Source organism: Aythya marila (genome assembly GCF_965140915.1).
Source record: "Aythya marila genome assembly, chromosome: 14".
Taxonomy (NCBI): domain Eukaryota; kingdom Metazoa; phylum Chordata; class Aves; order Anseriformes; family Anatidae; genus Aythya; species Aythya marila.
Window position 1 is genome coordinate 10,800,933 of NC_139055.1, and position 19,273 is coordinate 10,820,205.

A 19,273-nucleotide genomic window follows, 5' to 3' on the forward strand; every position below is an offset into this window, starting at 1 on the left:
CTGTAGCCAGAGGTTAGCCATTCCACGTGAATACCTATATTCATTCATTTGCCTTCCAGTTTTCTGGTTCATGAGCAGTTGTGGCTGGTTGGTCAGAGCCATTTCAAGACTTCTCAGGATTCATGGCAAAAAAAAAAAAAAAAAAAAAAAAAAAAACAGATTGCTTTCTCAGTGATGAGAGAAATAACTAGTCTAGTGAAAGAGAAGTTATGCAGCTGTTCAACACCATCTGCACTAAATATAGAGCAAACGATTAACTCCAGCAATGAATTTATCCATTGCTTTTCATTTAGCACCTCGTAGAAGTTGAGGTACTAATATAATTTATACCCAAGAGTCTGCGAGCAGAATGTCTGTTGTGACATGCTCAGAAGGGTATACGTGGCTTTAATGCAGATTAACAAGTCAGTATCTTTGGCAGAGATGAGAACTGTTGGAGGCAGAAGACATCAGTCCTCAGAATGTAAACCATGTAACAGAGGATCAGTTATCCCCTCTGAAGATTAATTTGTAATCTGGAGATTAAAGCCAAAATTTAGAGGTTGGACTAGGTGATCTTGGAGGGCTCTTCCAACCTAGATGATTCTGCCATTCTGTGATTAGTTTTTCATTGAAAACCATAAATTGGCCTCTCTATGTTGGTATGCTGTTCTGGTACACAAGAGTTAAACCAGCACTGTTTGCAGAATATAAATGGGATAAAATGGGATAAAAATGGGATGCAATACAGCTGTATCACAGCACGTTTTTTCCCATTCCCCAAAGGTTCCACATAAATTATGGGATGAGACCAGCTCATGTGTTTCTGACTTATCAAATTAACACCATCAGTCTGAGACATTAATGAACATAACTGACACTTGAGACGTGTGTTAGCAATGTAGTTTGTGCATCTATCGCCATGTTCATCTGGAAGCTGGAGTGGAGGAAGCACAGGAACTGTGTAACTGAGTATCCCTGTTGTATTTTTTAAATATCACACGACTGCACATCTCATCTCAAACCGGGGAGCTATCAGATGCTACAAAGATAAATGTGGAGTGAGAATTCCCAAAAAGAGTGAAATGCTGTGAGCTATTCCCCAGCTTTCTAACAAAATCAAAGATCCACGTTTATCTGAAATTTTAAATCACCATATGCAAGAAAGCTCTCATCAGCTGGAATCAATTTCTTATGAATCAACATTTTTTTTAAGGACTCGGACCTGAGAGTAACTTATTTTTCTATTTTAAGGGTTCATTTATTGTGGTTTCCTATGAACGTATCCCAGCTGCTGGCAGTTTTCCTGCAATGCTTATTAAAGCAGGCGTGACAAAATCGAGAAAGTATGTAAAATAGATAGATAGATAGATAGATAGATAGATAGATAGATAGATAGATAAAATCTTTGTTGTCAAAGCTGGGTTCGGGCCAGTAGTACTTTTGCTTCAGAAGTTGTCCCCGTTAGATTGCCCGATGACCCGATCGGTTCACCAGCCGAGCACCGCCGTCCTTTTGGGGAGGAAAAATAACATTTCAGGCAACTCTTCTGTCAGCTTTTCCTGCTTTAATTTCGGAAGCAATTTCAGGGCCGGAGCTGCTCCTAGGCTCGAGGGACGATCAAACACGAGAGGGGAGCGACCCGAGGGGGGGAACACCGGCGGGCCCTGAGGCAACGTTGGGCAGTGAGGCGCCGAGGCCCGCTCGCCCCGGCCGTGGTACCGACGCCCGGCGCTGCCCTGCCCCGGGAGGCGGAGCGGGGCGGAGCGGGGCGGCCGCTCGCCTTCCCCCGGCCCCGGGCCCACGAGAGCCTCTTCCGGGCGGCGCGGAGCCGGCGGCGGCCGCGGTGAGTACCGGTACCGGCCCCGTGAGGGAAGTGGGCTGTGGGTGGGGGGGAACGGCGCGGTCCCCCATCAGCCCAGTGCCCTCCGCAGGGGCTCAAGGCCTCCAGGGAGGCCCAGCCCGGTGTCAGCGGGCACGCGTGGCCCCTCTGCGGAGGCCCGCAGCCAGCTGTCACCAAGCCCTGTGTGTCCCCGCTGTCCCCAGGGGCACCCGTCCCTTGCCCAGCCCCTGCTCCCTGTGAGCCCTTTGTTGGCTGCAGGCTCAGCAAGCAGCTGCCTGGGGGAGCCTCCAGGCCTGCCTCCCTCCCTGCGCCATCCGCTCTGCACGAATATCGGCTCCCTGCTTCCCCAGCTCAAAAATCCCTCCCGAAATAAGCCTCTGGTGTCGGTGTCGCAGGGTGCTGCATCGCAGCTGGGCACCGGTGCGGGCAGGTGAAGGTAGCCTTCATGTCAAGGTGATCGGCTTCTCCAGGGATGAACGTGTCGTGTGGTTTCGAGGCTGGCCGCCTGGTAGCCAGGGGTTCTAATGCTGAGCATCAATCTCTTAATCAACTGAATTACAAATAATTTGGTGTTGTAATGGGTACTGAGATAGCAGGGAAAGAAGACAGGCCTTGTGCCAAAGTGCAATTAAAAAATCACCTGTATAAATCCTACCAGGAAAAAAAAAAAAAAAAAAAAGACTTATAGTGCAAAACCTGCAGAAGAAGGTCATAAACACAGCTGGGTGCAGCCAGAGAATCCTGCCTCATTTTACCACAGGGCTTTAGAAATAAGGAGCAGAGACAAGCTTGCAGCAGTCAGGAATGGAATAAGACCTTGGGTTAACCCTTCTTAGCAAAGAAGCTTTTTCTTCCGTAGTGAAGAGGAGAGGTAAGGGTGTGACGTGTCCCTGCGACATCCCTCCTGCGGTGAGAGCGACGAGAGGAGGGATGGCACACGGAAAGCACACGCCGCCGAGTTGGCTGCTGCAGCTGCTAACATCTGGATGCGTCTTTAATGCAGAATGATGAAATCTCTCGGCAAGTTACTCACCAAAGATGGCTGCTGGGTTGAGGAGAGAGCCCCAGCAGCAGGCACTATGTCCATTTCACACAGACTGCTGCTTTTGTTGCTAGGCTACAAGCAGGATGTACATTTATAAGCAAAAAAAGTGTCTTGTAGCGTTGCCACGGTTTGCCTTCTCCAGCATTCAATTTGGTTTTATGCTTGCAATAGGTAAAATCATAGTGCAAAGATATTCTTTTGTGTGTGTGTGTGTGATTTAAGCATCTATTTACTGGTAGAAGCATATTTGGGAGAGGAAAACTTGGCAAGTGGATTTGTTAACATTTGGCGTAAGTGCATTGCATCATCAGCTGTGCTGCCTCTGTCAGACTGTGGTAGCAGGTGCAGTGCAAACAGAGGAATACCATTGCTTAATAAATCTGATACGTGTTGTTTTTGCAAAAGTGCTTTTTTTTTCCCCTGGAAATCTGTTAGTACTTCTCATTTGAACTAATGATACTACCTTGACCGACATCCCTGGAGAAAGCATTGTGTTCTTTTCTTTGTCAGAGGAATTGAAATATGGGTGGTAGCTCAGTTTGCATTTCTGCTGTTGCTTTGTCAGTGTGTTGTAGTTTTAAAATAGAATGGGCGACCTTCTGCTAGTCAGAAGGTCGTTAATTTCCTGCCTTTTCTCCTAAGCCAACATAGCAGCTGTTCTCGTGGCATTTCTCCTGGAAAATGAAAGCACTGTGTTTGGGCAAAAGAGGCCTAAAAAGGGCCAGTGTATTATCAGAGGAATAAAAAGGCCTAACAGGATCCTTACATATTTTTCTATCAAAGCACCGTGAGAGGTGCTTCAAAAGAACTGAGCTCTGCAGAAACAAGCAAGAGGCTATGGTTGGTTTGGTCTATAAATATGGCAGAGGAAAAAGAGAAGCTGTTTCTCTTCCCATTTTATAGCAGCAAATACTTTTCTCAACAAAAAGATTTTCCAGCCGACATGTCTCATTGCCTAGAACAGGCTCCTGACAACTGCACCTCCAGATGTTAGGGGACTGCTTTGGAGAACGGAGATCTAGGGGCCTAAGTATGTCAAACCTTTTTTTTTTTCCTCTATCCCAGTGAATTTGCACATGAAATGTTTTCAGCAGCACATGGCTCTAACTTTTGAACTGTAACAGTGGGATTCTGGTGTGAAAGAGATACTGCTCTTACCTTCTATTTTTAATGGGTTTTCAGGGGGAAAAGTGACTTTATTCTCCTGTTTCAAGGACCTCCTAGGAGATTTTGTGAATTGTGATCTGACCTAAATACCTCTGAAATACCACCTCAAGTGAGGGGTCTAAGTCCTTGTAAAGGACGCTGTGCAAGTTGCACCTTTCTTTCAACATTTGTATTGGCTAATTTACCCTCTTCACCTCCTCCGTGCAGGCTGAGTTGAATTGTCTTTTAAGCTAGAGGTATCCATGTGTCCAGTGCTTGGTAAGGGAGGGTTTCATGTTTGGTTTTGGGAGTTGGGCACCCAGGAGTGAGATGTTGCAATGTTCATTATCACATCCACACTACTTTGAACAGAGACTTCTCTTCTTGAGGCCAGGTGTTCTCCCTCCCCAGCTCTGTGTTTGCTGACTTTCTGAAACTGCATGCAAGAGAGGTAAAAGGCCACTCTCATTAACAGAATCTCCTGTAGGGGAAGGTGCAGGAGGCTTTAATCTGGACTCCGTCCCCCATAAAGGCAAAAAGGAACAGAAAATTCTGAACAGAGAGTGAAGCAGTACCCGAACCAGTATCCTCTCTAAGGATGTTTGCTAAAGGATCCCTCCTCAAGGGAATTTAGTGCTTTGTACCTGTTCAGGAAAGCCAACTTCTGGGGTACTTCTCAGCCTTGCTTCTCTCAGAAATATTCTCTCTGACAGTATCACACTCCCTAGGAACCTATAAGTAGTTCTTGTCCTTTAGCCATTGTCAGAAATGCCTCTCTGCTCTGCAAAATAGTGGCGAAAACTTTCTGACTCTCAAGGAATGGACATTTTGACATTAGGGATGCTTCCTGGCTCCAAACAGTCAGCTTTATAACAGTCTACTGCTTTAAAAAGCTGTACTTAAATCAGACATGGAGAATTGGATGTGCAGTTGTGTCATCAAGACATTTCCTTTGCTGTTGCTCTATTCCCAGTTTTAGCTTAGAGACTGGAAAAAATAAAGACTTGGAGTTTTTTTATTTATGGGTTGATTTTTTTCAAGATGGGTTAAAATACATGGTAAAAAACATATGAATATATAAATGATTCCAGGGAAAGGAGCAAATCTGCTTTTCATCATCCACGCAGTGCTGTGTGAGCTTAGGTTGCCCAGAATTTCCCAAATCACATACCCGCCTGGATTATCCAGTCATGCAACGGAGCCTAGCCCCTTGTTTATGAGTCTTTTAAGTGCAGTACTGGTAGCAAATGCAGTTTAAACTTCTGTAAAACCTCACTTGTTGTTTTCAACCACATTTCTTCTTGTTCACGTTGAGATAAATTATCAAATGTCTGGGTTGTTTAAAATTGAGCAGCATGTTGCTGTCGGAAATAAATAGGCATTGCTACTCTTTGGGCTGCTGCTTCAGTTTGAGAAGCGGTGACATGACGTTCAGCGTGAGGTTTGAAATGCGAACTTGGAAAAAGAACAGGGGAGAGCTGAACTCCTGAACTCCTGACAACTCCTGAATCTGCATTTTGGAGGATTGTCGCAACTGCTATTGTTGACCTTTAAACGAGGTTTAAAGTCTTCTGCTATTGCTGATTCTGCAGCACATCTAAACGCAGTCGTCGTACTAACATTCTTGATTAGACTTTGTGCTGGCTTTTATGTAATTATTTTTTAAGAGAGGACACTCAGTTATTTCTAAAACCTCTTTTTCTCTCCAGTTAGTGTTCAAATTAAGCATTACAACATGAATTTGCAGATGACTCCATCTGATCACAGAGGACAAGAAATGGGAGTGTGCTCAGTACTGGGGCATTTCAAGGTCCCCTGATTGGCAGTAGGGGTTGGAAGACATAATCAAAAAGTTATTGATTTTAAACTAAAGAATTTTTGTAGAAGGTTACTAAAAATACGGAGTTGAAAGTTTCACTTAAGATAAAAAAAAGACCTTATTTTGGGGCATGACACTTCATTTCTTGGTAAAACCTCCTTATTCTGAAGCGTCTGTAATCACAAATGCTGGCTCCCAAGCACAGCACAAAATGATGGTCAGGAAGTTTTACCATCCCTCTGGGTTTTCCTTCTCCTGAACTGGGTCAGGGAAAAGATGAGGAGGCAGCAGAGAGATTCAGAGAGCAAATGTGGTTTCCTCCCTGTGATCCGCAGGCTTCATCGTTGCCTCTATCTGCCTGTGGTCTGCGGAACCACCGCGCCCTGGTCCTGCAGCTGAGCTCCTGGCAGTGGGTTTTGGCACAGCCCCATGTCTGGCTTGGCACTCGTGTCAGATGTAGAAAGTTTATGAACACGTGATCTCAGTTAGGCTTCGGAAAACATGCCTTGAAACACAGGAACAGCCACAGCGAGGAACATGAATAGTCAAAGCCTGTGTTAGCACTGGGGAGCCAAACCGTGCCAAAACCCTCACTGGCATGGGGTTGCAGTCCCCATGCTGTCGGGCTGCAGGAGTGCCATGCAGAGCAGTTTTATGGCAGCTTCAGAGCACTTTTGCCCCCAGCAGCTGATGCTCACCCAAACAGTCCCGTTGCACAGAGAGGATTTAGCAGCCGTTCTCCACAGGCATTTTGGAAACCAGAGAGTTCAGTAATATGAATGTGCCAGAGGACATTCAGTTCTCTATTACTGGTCTAATTTACTAGGCTGGACCATTACTAACTTCAGGGTATGCAAGTATTAAATACTTCTCTAATTATTCAGTTGTTTGAAACAGATGTGCATTATTTCTTTCCTTACAGTGTATTTTCCATGACAGATGTGAAGTGTTTGGCTGTTACGCTGTCGTATTTGTTATTTATCCTTTCCACCAGTGCAGAGCATGACTTCAAAGTGCCATTTGATTATGAATTATTTTAATAATTTAAGCAACTGTGAAATAAACGTTATTTCCCAAATCCTCCGCTTGGGAAAGAAGGGTGTTTTCAAGATCAGATCGGGTAATTTTACTGTTTACTTTTCCACCTTAAATTTTAAGGCGCTGTTAATTCACAGTTTTGTCCTGCTATGGAGGTAGTCTCCCCTCTGTTGGTGCTTACTGAGTAGCAGTAGCTGTAGGAACAATAAATTCAGGTGGGTTTATATGCACAGTTAAGTGTTAGGTAGTTGTCCGAGCTTGCCTTTATTAGCTGGCAGTAACAAAGTAAACATTTTTACCTTTGTTCTAGAAGATTTGTACATTTACTTCGCAATCCCTTTGCAAACTTTCCACTTATCTCAGGGTGCAGATAGGTTTATTTTACTTTAATTTAACCTAAGTGTCCTCTATTTTTCCTTCACACAATTCCTTCGTGGATATTTGGATAATTACAGCTTAAATCTTCGGCGTGTATGTTGAGAATTGTATCACTGAAGATAAAAGGGTTACACCTTTGACAAAGCCTTGTTTCTAAAATAATAATTACATGGTAAATAGTTTTGTTATAATGCTTTTGTTATTGAGTATTTGAATGCATTTGCAAACAGCAGCACATCTCTAAAATTATATCTGGAAATTAAGGTGACAGCTAGGTGAAATACTGTTGCAGCAACTTAAATTGAGAATTTTGTATTTACTGCAGTCTTGTGATCTCACTTGTAAAAAATAAATATTTTTTTTTAAATCCCGCCTTTCAGTTTATGATGATGACTTCATGTCTACTGGATACTATAATGATGAAACCCTATTTGTGTACAGTCACCATTTGTACTTTCTGGTTGGACATTTTACTTTACAAGAGCATCCCTTCGGAGCACACAGGCATTTTACTGGCTTATAGTTTTGCTTTATGGGATTTACTTCCCTCTTTAACATTTACTAATAAGGGTGATAAATCGTGAGGAGCATCATGCAGTCTGTTTAATATATGCAATGGTGCTTTTCTTCTAAAAATATTTTGCCCGAAAATGTGCAAGTTTTCAGGACAGAAGTTCCCTCGCTGCCTTAGCCAAGCAGCATTGTAGCAGATCTGTGACTCAGAGTCCCGAGACCGGCAACCTTAGCAGCCTTTCTACTTCACTGCAAGCTTTATGTGTCACCACATTGTATTTTTCCAGTGCCTGAACTGTTACACTCCCTTGTATGATGCATCTTTTCCTCTTTTGTGTGCATTGGTGGTCTGTCCATGGCCACAGCCTTTATGATTTGTATCTTAAACTTAATTAGAAAAGCATTGTTCCTAGTTAGGTTATTAAAGTGCAAGGCAACTATGTCGTTCACATCATTTAGAAGAAAACGTTTCTGAGTGCTTAAATAGCAGTCATGTAAAGTTTTTATCCCTTTTTGCAAAGATCTAAACTTATGCAGGGTGAACACCAGCAAAACTGGAGCCCATATATGTTTGTAAAGACTGGCGATGTTAAAGTCAATGTTTCCTGTTGCTGCTGACATCTCTTTAAACAAATGCAGTGATTTCAAGCATGACTTTTTGTTGTAGCACATGCCAAGGAATCGTCCTTTACTGTATGTTTCCCATTTTCCAGCTGGTTTGCTCTTTGCTGCTGCCATGCTAACCCTTCTTTACAAGGGAAAAGAAATTGAAGCATGTGCTGACAAGCTGCTGCTGCTTAGTCTGCCTAAGAAGGTGCAGGAGCTCTACCTGGTGGTGCTGACGTTGTCTTTGGGGTGTTTTTACTCTGTTAGCATGCCTTATGGACAGCCTGATGACTGTTAACCCTTGCTGTCTCAGTCACATTAACTCTTTTTACCATCATGCCTTCTATTTTTATTTTCCCTGTGTAGACGTGCAGGAAGTGGGAGTTTTCCCAATTTACAGCTAGTGGGGTCTCTCTCACACCCATTTGCCTAGCCTGTACCGTAGGCTTTCAATCTCTTGACTCTGGCGAGCTGAAACATTTAGAACTGTCTATGCTTTATGTTTCTTGTTGATGATCTTCCCTGCAGGTTTAGGGTTAGGTGCTATGCCTGGCTCCTCCAGGAGCTGCAAATCTCCAACTTGAGCAAAGCAGTAAGCTGATGTGGGTGCTGGAGCATCACAGTACAGACCTTGATTCCCACTGGTGACACGGGGCCAGCAGCTCTGATTACAAGGCATCAGCTGCTAACCATTCACTTGACCAGTGCAGGCTTCTCATGCAGCTATCTGAAAATCCAGCCTTTTTCTTAAGGTATGGCCGTACAGGGAGATGAAAGCATGTTTTAGCAAGGATATACATGCTCGTATCAGTTTATGTGGGGCCACTGATGGCCATTACTAAATCATTTTGATGTGAGTTGAGTGAAGCTAAATCAGCACACGGGACACGGCTCGAGGAACATCAGAACCAGCACAAAGTGAGCCATGGAGTGAAATGATGCTAAGATGATCCTTATTGTTTAGTTTTCTTAATATTCAAGGGCTTGTTTTTGTGGACAGAAGTGTCCTGTGCAATAAAAGCAATTCACAGACAACCCAGTAGAATATATAAAGCAATTTTTCAGCACTGGCTGATCACAGTGAAAAGAAAGCAAAGAGCTTCTATTTATGGACTGCTTTCTTAAGTGTTCATTAGACAGCTTTAAACAGATTAACATAAGTTATCCTAAGTAGTTTTTAATCTTTCCTAATGAAACTGATAATTAAATTACAAAAATATTGAAACTTAGACTTTCCCATAATTACTAAATCAATCAGGAAGTATTCATAGAATGATTTCCCAGCCCCAATGTGCAGATTATTAATTTTCTTTAGTGGAAAAGAGTTTTTGAGTTAATGAGTTCACCCTGCTTTCCTAGGGTACTGCTTTGCAAAACCAGGTATCACCATTTTAGACCAGAAGATGGTCTATTCTTTCACACAGCACTCTTTGTGGGAAGGCACCTGTGATGGTACAGTAATAAGAGAGGGAAAAGAAACCTGAGCAGCATCTCCCATTCAGATGTTCTGCGTGAGAACTCTGCTCTCCAAACCTATCCCAAATCCTCATTTCCATGATCCGTGCCATCACTGTAGGGAAGTCCTGTCTCTGTGCATAGTAAAGGTGCTAATAAAAGCTGCCAGCCAATAATGAGCTTAACAGGGAAAATAATTTTAACTTCTTTTTACTCTTCTATTGTAGACAATACAAGCTAAGCATAAAAATAATACATAAATACCCTAAATGTTTTGGTTTGTTTTTTAATTTGATGAATTAGACAAGGAAACGTTGAGTAATTAGCAGTAAATGTAAGAATGGAAGGACATTTTATTTAATAGCACCAAATTAGGATTTTCTAATATTTTTTAAGAAACTTTTTTAGTGATACTGGCTAAGTTATAACACTTCATCATTCAGCTATTAGCTATGCTGTGATTGTGACCATGCAGAAGGACAACCCTTCGTTATTGTTTATTTAATCTATCCCAGGTTCTAAAATTTTGGTATATGAGCAATAGGTTACTTTGCTTTTTTAATTAAACGTGTGTGGGACGTTGCCTTGAATACTTGGCGATGCTGAGTAGAACGTACTGGCTAATTCCGCTTTGAACATTGCTTATCTTCATTTATAATGCAATTATTCTGCATTCTTGCTGCCTTATCTTTACAGCCTTACAATGGTGTCTGGTGTTTGGTGAAATTGTGCTTATGCATACACGGCTTTTATTGACTTCACGAGCATGTGTAATGTTGGGAAGGGTTTGAGCAATCTGAATGTCATTGGCAGTTCTTTCTGGCAGCTGATGTGTTGGGAAACCAACTTCTCCCTGTAATATACCTATGGTGAACCATAAAACAGTAGGTGACCACTAACTAGGTTTTCACTGTAATTAAATCTCAATGATAGTAACCACCAAAATCCTAAATGAGGCTCGTGCTTGTGCTATTACATAAGCATAAAAACGTGGGCAAAAGGAGGGAAGATCGGATACTTCTCCCTGGATACTTCACACTCGTAAAAGCCCTTCTGACTGATACAGGGTTCAAGGCAGAATAATTTTTACTCGGTCCTCGTCTGCTTACAAGGTGGATTTCCTGGTTCCTATGAGGATGTTACAAAGCTGAATGATCTCCTTTTTTCTGTGGCTGTGGTCTTGTGATCTGTTTTTGCTCTCTGTCAAGAGCAGACTGTTATTTTCTTTTTTTGCTAGAAATATTGCTGTATAGTGTCATCTTAATATGTGTTAGTCTCCTTTTCCTCCCTGTCCCTTAACACTGATAATTTAGGTCTGGTTTTGATAGACAAAGAGCTGTAGGCCTTTATTTCTGTCGAATTTACTTTTCCAGTGCCTTCCAGGTTTTTCCACTTGCAGTAGAAGAGAGGGATAATAATTACGTTCGAGGGATGGACCCTTGCTTCTTCAGGTTTCATGACTGTCACTCCTTTTTTTCCCATTTTTTTTATGATGAAGACAGTCTGTATCCATAGTTACTTTCTGTTGGTGATTTCTTTTTTCACTTCTCCATCATACAAGTTTCATTATTGACAAAAATGGCTCAGACAGCTTCACAGCATTCCTAATGTTTGACAGCAGGAGGTAAAGAACATCCCTGCAAAAATCTGAGTTAAGATGAAAACACTGCAGTGGCAGCTTACGTATGTCAGTTGTCCTCAGAATAATGATCTTTTTCCTACTAAAACAGATAAAATGCAATGTGACAACATCTGTGTTGTTACAGATCCAATTTAATTCAGCCGTTTGAATTACAAACATTATTTGGAGGATTTTTTTTAAACTGGCTGTTGAATATGTTGCAGAAATTTCTTTGAAGAAAGTTCAAGCTCATATAACTTGTATTTTGCAGAGACCGCCCTTCCTCCACTACTTCCATAAAGTAATTTTAGTCATACTAAAACAAATTTTAATTTTCTGGCCTCTAAATCCAAGAAACGTACCGGTGAGTTAGCAGTGCCCTTCATGGTAGTTTTTAGCATCTTTGACATATCATTAGGAGAATTGGTCATGCATTCATAATGTGGTAAACTGTTGCATTATATAATCTTTTTTTTTGTTAGAATGTGGATATAGAGAAACAACATTGACTAAAAGAAATCGTTGGGGTTTGTGATCTTAACTTTGTTTTGTTTTGCAATGCCAGAGATGTTAGCTGGATTTTGTAAAATATTTCTTCTGCTCCTGCACTTTGTAACAGTTCTTCAGGGATCTCTTGAAGCATTTAATTTCTCTTACCCTTTAAGACAACATTTTCATCTAACACTAATTCATCATTCAAATAACCCAAATTTCTGTTTAGTATCATGTTATTTAGTACAGCTTCTTCTTAGTACAATACTTTTCATCCTTGTGCTCAGACAATCATACTCTTACAGTAAAACATGCAACGCATAAATGTCTTGGGGAAACAGGCACAGAAGTGTTTTTGTACATGTTTAAGTTCTTTAAGGTTTTCTTTAAGTTTTTTACTTACATGAATAGCGACCTCATTAAAATTATGATGATGTCTGACACCGTGTGCTTTCTGTATATACATACCCTTGTAAACTCAGTTCTGCAAGATGTGCATCTCTTCATTTGCTGTAAGCATAATCATTTCTCAGTCTAAATTCTCACAGGTTATAGACACGTTATGAAGTAAGGATAATTCTGAATTGCAATTTTTCCTGTTTTCATCACAGAGTTTTCAAAGATGTCTGCAGATATACCATTAAATATTAATATCAAGGAGCCCCGATGGGATCAAAGCACTTTCGTTGGACGAGCCAGTCACTTCTTTACTGTAACAGACCCCCGGAACATTTTGTTATCTGATGCCCAGCTGGAAAATGCAAGACAAATTGTTCATGATTACAGGTATAAGCATATGGTTATATATTTTAAAGGAAATACTTAAGACACTGTATTGCCCTGTCGTCTTATTTCAGGGCTTGAAACACTATCAGATTTGCTAATGAATGGGGAAATTATGTCATCTGAGAAACTCTGTTAAGTATTTGAAAATACAAAAGTGTCTAAATCTGAAAATGGTTAATATGACAACAGTGTTTAAAACTGCTTCTTACGTGTTATATTGGTGGGGCACGTAGTTCCCAGGTAAATCCAGGTAAATTTTCAAAGTTTCAAACTAATGACTCCAGAGATTTTAGCACTAATATCCTAATATGGTTTGAGTAAATAGAAGTTTGATGCTGGATATATTAACTCAGCCAACATAACCGCTGCTAGGAGTTTTGATTCTTCTTATTTCTCCAATTCATTTAAAAGCTGAAGACCTACAAGCTAGCTATGGGAGCAGATGAACTTAGTATGAACATCCCCAAATCCTCTGATACTACATTTGTCACTGGAAGTTGCAGCATTTTGTAACAGTTGTACTTTTTGCTATTGTTCTTTTTGTTATTGTTTTTTTAATTTGTCCCCAGACAAGGTATCGTGGCACCTGGCTTGACTGAAAATGAATTGTGGAGAGCAAAATATATCTATGATTCAGCCTTTCATCCAGACACTGGTGAAAAGATGGTCTTGATTGGCCGGATGTCAGCTCAGGTACCCATGAACATGACTATCACAGGTTGTATGATGACCTTTTATAGGTAAGTAGTGGCAGCATTACACATAACCATTTGCCTACAAATTAGATAAGTAAAAATCAGTGTTATTTTAGTAGATGTGTAATAAATATTTGAAAATATAAAATTTTGCTTCTTTTTCTCTTCTCTCTCTGCTTTCCCTCACACCCACACTGATTAGTGGTTTCCTCTAGAAGTAGCTGTGAGATAAGTCCTTGGCCCCTTCTACTCCTTCACCAAATATCCCTCTTTTCCTCTCCAAACTGGGAAAGTTGAATGTTCCAAAACCCCATCCTTGTAGGAGAGTTGTGTGAAGGACAAAGAGGAGGAGATACCTGAGAATCTCTAAGCTTAGAGATTTGGCATGTAGGACAAACTGTCTGCCAAGTAAGTACTAACTATGCTTCTGTCCATCATTAATCAAGTTCTCCAGCTCCTGTTTGATCCTTCTATTTCCTTATAGTTCTTGAATCACTGATACAGTGAAGTCCCCCAAAGTCAGTGGACTTCTGTTCATAGACTTTGTGTTAGAAATATTTTTGTGAAACAATGCTTTGTTAGCAAGAATTAATGGCAATTTCAGAGGAAATAGTAATTGTATGTTTGAAGCTGAGATTTTACAAATTCTTGACTCACCCATTCCAGAAAGGCACAGTCATTTTGGAAAGCGCTCTGCTGTGTTTTTAAAAAATAGCCAAGATAATGAATAAAACAATCAGTCTAATTGCCCATTCATGAGCACTGCTTTCTGTTAAGTGGTTATTCTTTTATGCATGTTCTATTATCATCTACAATACTTACACATAATATAATTATAATTACAGCAGCTCTATACTTTTTTTTTTTTTTTTTTTTTTTTACATTATTCACATAGTCGCTCAGATTCAAAACTAGGTTGTTTTAGCCTGGAAGATGTTGGTTTATTAGGACCAAACCCGTAGCAGAGGATTTTGTAGAAGTGTTAGATGATGTGGTTCAGGCTCTGTCTTACTGTGTGCTGATGTGTTCTGGTTACTGCTGGTCACTGGGAGAAGCAAATTCCTCATTATACCTATGAGGACTTTTAGGCACACAGTAAAGCAATGTGAGTCATGCCTGACCTTTGCAGCGGGCCTAACATCCTCTACCACCACAGTAGCAAGGAAACAGGAACAGATGAGTCAGGAAAGAGAGTTGCTCATGCGTAAGAAGAACAGAGGAAGAACAGAAGTAGTGATGGAGAAAATCCAGCTAGTTTACTGCTGTTACTTTGGTTTCTCATTCAGATACCAGAAACTAGAGGGAGTAAGAATACAATTTCAAATTTCCTTTATTTTTCTTTTTTTGCAGTATTACAAAATAGCTTATCTTCCAATTTCAGAATCAAAGCCTCATGATAGACACACACCTTCTTACGCTAGCATCTCCTCCTTGCTTTCCTGCTTGTTACAGAATAATCCGTACAACTACTGTTTTGTTTTTTTTTTTGTGCTCTTAATGTCCATTTTAGCCTTTCAATGAGAACCACGTCTTTATTGTCACTGCCACGTTAGCTTGTCAAATGGGGACTCTGAGACTTGTGAAGAATATGTTTGTTCGTTTGTTTGTTTTGTTGCCCCCTCATGCACATTCACAAGCCAGCACCTTTGAGTCTTAAGACATCTTCATACTGGCAGTGGCACCATTTATGAGAACTCCTTGGAGATTTTTGTGCTTGGTCATTTTCACCCACCATTAATGCTGTACTGAACCAGGTTAATTTCTGTGCTGTACCTGTACTCCTTAAACATACAGATATTTGCATGAAAATTGTTTGTCATTTTGGAATGTTGTCTTTGGTTCTCCATGTATCTGAATGTTTTAGTGTCTTGGAGATATATGAAACAATGAGGTCATACTAGATTTTTGAAGACTGAGAAGATAAACCATATCTCTTAAAACCCAATTCTCAGTCACTTATGGAGCTTCTAATGAGAACAAGTCAACTGTAAAGGAATAATAAGACTAGAAAAGTGTTCTAGTTCCTAACAGACATTAATTTTTTTCTACGTTTTCTTTTTTATAGAGAAGTTTGCTGTAATGGTTTTGTTATTACTACAAACCATTGTCCCAAGTGAACCTTTCTATTTATTTTCAATGCTTCTAAAATCTATTCCTAGGAGTAGCTTGTAGTTTCATTATTAAGACAGTATCTCATTGACTGAATTGTTTTATTCAGATGAACAAGAAACTGCATGATTGCTGCTTGCACAGGCTTTTCTTGATTTGCCATCATTTTTCTGTGCTGTTGATTCATCTGTGTTTTCAAAAATGCTAATAATTGTTTCTCTTTTCAAGAACAACACCAGCAGTGGTTTTCTGGCAGTGGATTAACCAGTCCTTCAATGCTATAGTAAACTACACGAACAGGAGTGGTGATGCCCCAATTACTGTCAGGTCAGACACTGAACCAGATACTTCCGATATGTTTATAAGTTGCTCTCTGATGTACTGGAACAAGGTTGGTCTTTACAGTTTGAGATGATAGATAAGTTTATCAGTGTTTATTATCATTCTGATGATGGAGGTGAGACCTCTGTTTCTGCCCTTAAAGATAAGACTAAGTGCCTCACTCATAAGCAGTTTACCAACAGCACAGGATTTAAGAGCAGTCTGTGTTGCATTGATCAGTCACCCAGTTGAAAATGCTCTCACTTTGGTGTTATGCTAAGGTATTTCTAAGTTGATGAGTTGTGTAGATCTCCAGGTGTCTTTCTGTGTCACCTTCCTCTCTGTGTCCTGCAATGTAGCGCACACCATACTCTGTGCTTACTTGCAAAGAGGACCTTTCCTGGTATAGGTCTGCATAGTACTTTAATTGAAGGCAAAGAGAGGGATTAAATAGGTGCAGAGAGCCAGAAATCATGAGTAGGAGACTGTGGAATTGCAGTGCTTAGCTTCCTGGTTTTGAGACTGGCTTTCTTGTAGATGTCTGGTAGGAAGCAGTGGATTAAAGAATGTACAGACACCTCTGAGCTGGGAATTATATAAAGTTAGGGCATTATATAAAATTAGGGCATATTGAGTAGGATTTGGGTGTTTACAGCATAGCTACATGTATGTTTTTTTTTTTGTACAGTTGGTTTCAATTGCTCTTGCAGACATGACCTTAGAAATCTAAACTGATTTTATCAGTTTAAGCAGTTAGGAAATTAAACACAGAACTAAATTTTTGAAAATGTGCATTCAGAGGCAAGAGAAAATGCTGAACAGATAGCAGTGCAGAATCAGTAGAACCTGATTCAAAGTTAAAATGTTGCCTGCATGTTGTTACTACCGATGGTGAAAGAAAAGTGGTTAATTTATTGTCCCATTTGACTGTTCCATCCTTTTCTTACTGCAGTGTCACAGAAAGGTCTACTTTTTAAATTTCATAGGTGGAGGGGGCTAACTGCATGTGTAAAAGGCAGTCATTTTTGAAAATGTAATAAATATAATTGTTGTCCGTGTACAAACATCTTTATTTTTGTTTTAGCCAGCTGGGAACAGCCTATGTTTCTGCTACCACAGGTGCTGTTGCAACAGCTTTAGGACTGAACGCACTAACAAAGGTATTGTCAATGCTTTTTTTCCATTCTTAATGAGATTTTTGGTGTTCTGTGAAATGTCTCATTTCTCCTCCTGTGCATATATGACATATATGTTGTGCACAGCTCCCATTATGGAGTTGAATTGCCTTCTTTAGATCCCAATCTTATTTTTCCCCCAAATAGATGCTTTTATATAATTTTTTTAAATGTCCTATACTTGCTGTTTTCACAACACAAAGTGTATCAAATATAAGTGCATTTTTTCCAGTTTCTTTTTAACATGACAAGGTAGTATTGAAAGTTAATTGGAGTGGATGTGTAATTACAATGATGTGGAACTGTTAAACCATGAACTGTATGTTTGTGTTTTTGAGGTACAGTATCCCTTCTGCAAACATGAAAGCCTGCTCTAGGCTGGCTGAAGAACATGTGAAGAGGTGCTTCTCTTAAATGCAGAAAACTCAAATTCTTTCAAGAAATGCACAGCATGTTCAAGAAGGAAGATTTTTTACAAAAAAAAAAATCTATTTTATACCTCTCTGTTTCTGCTGTAATATACCAGGAGTGGTACAGCATCGACAACCAATGCAATTCCAATTATACAAGACATAGACTAGATGAATAGCTTTGCACAGTGAGTGCCTGTAGATGTGAAGAACCTATTACAAATGCTGCTGGCTGTAATCTTGCCAGTGGAGGCAGTGAAGTTAAGGTCTATTTAGTGTTCCCGTTGGGCTGATAGGCGTGCTCAGAAGCTGACACTTGTCTGCAGTGATGCTATTAAATTAAGATAATTTTTGCCAGTCTCCTGACAGCACTCACCTGACAGAAGTACTTATAACTTAGGTCTCATTTCTTTTTTTCTCCTTCGTCCCACCAGTGATGTTTTTGCTGAATTTTAATTTAAAGGAAATTAATCTGGTCTATCATGAACACATAAAGCATCTGAATATGACCTTTTGAAAAAATTATTATGTAATAATTTTACTTTTTTTTTCTTTTCCCTCTGTCCTTTTCACAGCATGTCTCACCTCTTATAGGACGGTTTGTTCCTTTTGCTGCTGTTGCTGCTGCTAACTGCATTAATATTCCACTAATGAGACAAAGGTAGGGAAAAGAATGAAGATCACTCATTCTAGAAGAAAGGATGTTATTGAGTTTTTAGATCAGCAAGGTACTAAATAAAGAACATTATGTATCTTTAACCTGTTTCTGAACCTTGCAAAGACCTCGTGCATGATCTTGTTTTGATTGATTGATTGTGACACGTATAAAATAGAACATCCTCATTCTCTTCAGATAAATATCCATTTAGTTCTTCAGTCTTAGATCTCAGAAACCAAGTACCTGTCCTTCAAGACATGATCACATGGGCCCTTTAGATACAAACTGCACTTTGGAAAAATATAATCATCTCAAAAATGGTGCTTCAAATCCCACATACAGAAGTTAGTCATAGAAGTCAGGCTTTGGAATTCTATTTAATTATCTGAGATTACAAAAATATGCACTTTCTCAGCAGCAAAGTTTTACATATATATTCTAATTTGACCAGGACTAAGAGTAGAAATAAGGAAAAACAAATTAAAAGCATCCTCTTATAAACACAAAGTTATGATCAAAAAAGGGAGTCTTTGAAGTTTATATTCATAGCAAAGTTCAGTGCATGGTATTTTACTTCTTATAGAAGATGGGGAGAAGAATTAAGGCAGTCCTCAGTCTATATGCCCTTCTGTCTGCTTCTCATTCTCCAAAAGGTTCTCCCCAGTACGCAAGTTTAATAGCTAATCCTGTGCGTAAGCAAAGGGTAGAGAATAATACAGTTATAGAAATGTAGTTAGCTTTGTGCATACATGTACTTGTATACTTTTAAATATGCTCTTGTTAGTTAAAATGTAAACCCAGACTAGCATGCCAGAGAAGGATTTTCACAAAGCCTTAATGTTTTAGTTTAGTTAAACTAATCTTCCTGTATTTCCCTTGGTGTCTGTGGAAAAGGACAGACTACTCTGAGACCAATCCAGAAAATTTTACTCTTCTGAATTATTTCAAAGAAACTTCTCCCTTCTGTGTACTACAGAAGTAATTGATCTTGGAATACATATGACCAGGTTCAAGTGTCAGATTGATGTTACAAATACTCAGTTGTTCACTTCTTAGCATATTTTCCCCCAGATCTTTCTCTGTCTTTTGAAATATTTATGCCAAAGATGGAAAATAAAAATAAAGAATATAATTGTTATATTTGACAAATTTAAAAAGGAGAGATATTATGACAAAAAAGTGGA

General features: G+C 39.9%; 1 protein-coding gene across 2 annotated transcripts in view; it reads left to right on the top strand.

Annotated features, from left to right (window-relative positions):
* The window catches only part of SFXN1 (sideroflexin 1), a 42,655-nt gene that overhangs the window by 15,705 nt on the left and 7,677 nt on the right, over nt 1–19,273 (top strand). The window contains exons 1-6 of one of the 2 annotated variants that reach the window (XM_082771704.1): nt 1,765–1,825; nt 12,547–12,721; nt 13,291–13,461; nt 15,754–15,852; nt 16,931–17,006; nt 18,007–18,092. In XM_082771704.1, the coding sequence (XP_082627830.1) occupies nt 12,558–12,721; nt 13,291–13,461; nt 15,754–15,852; nt 16,931–17,006; nt 18,007–18,092 (596 nt within the window). In that variant the 5' untranslated portion in view covers nt 1,765–1,825; nt 12,547–12,557. Of the gene's footprint in view, nt 1–1,764; nt 1,826–12,546; nt 12,722–13,290; nt 13,462–15,753; nt 15,853–16,930; nt 17,007–18,006; nt 18,093–19,273 lie in introns of those variants that run through there. The other variant, XM_082771705.1, reaches the window with a different exon arrangement.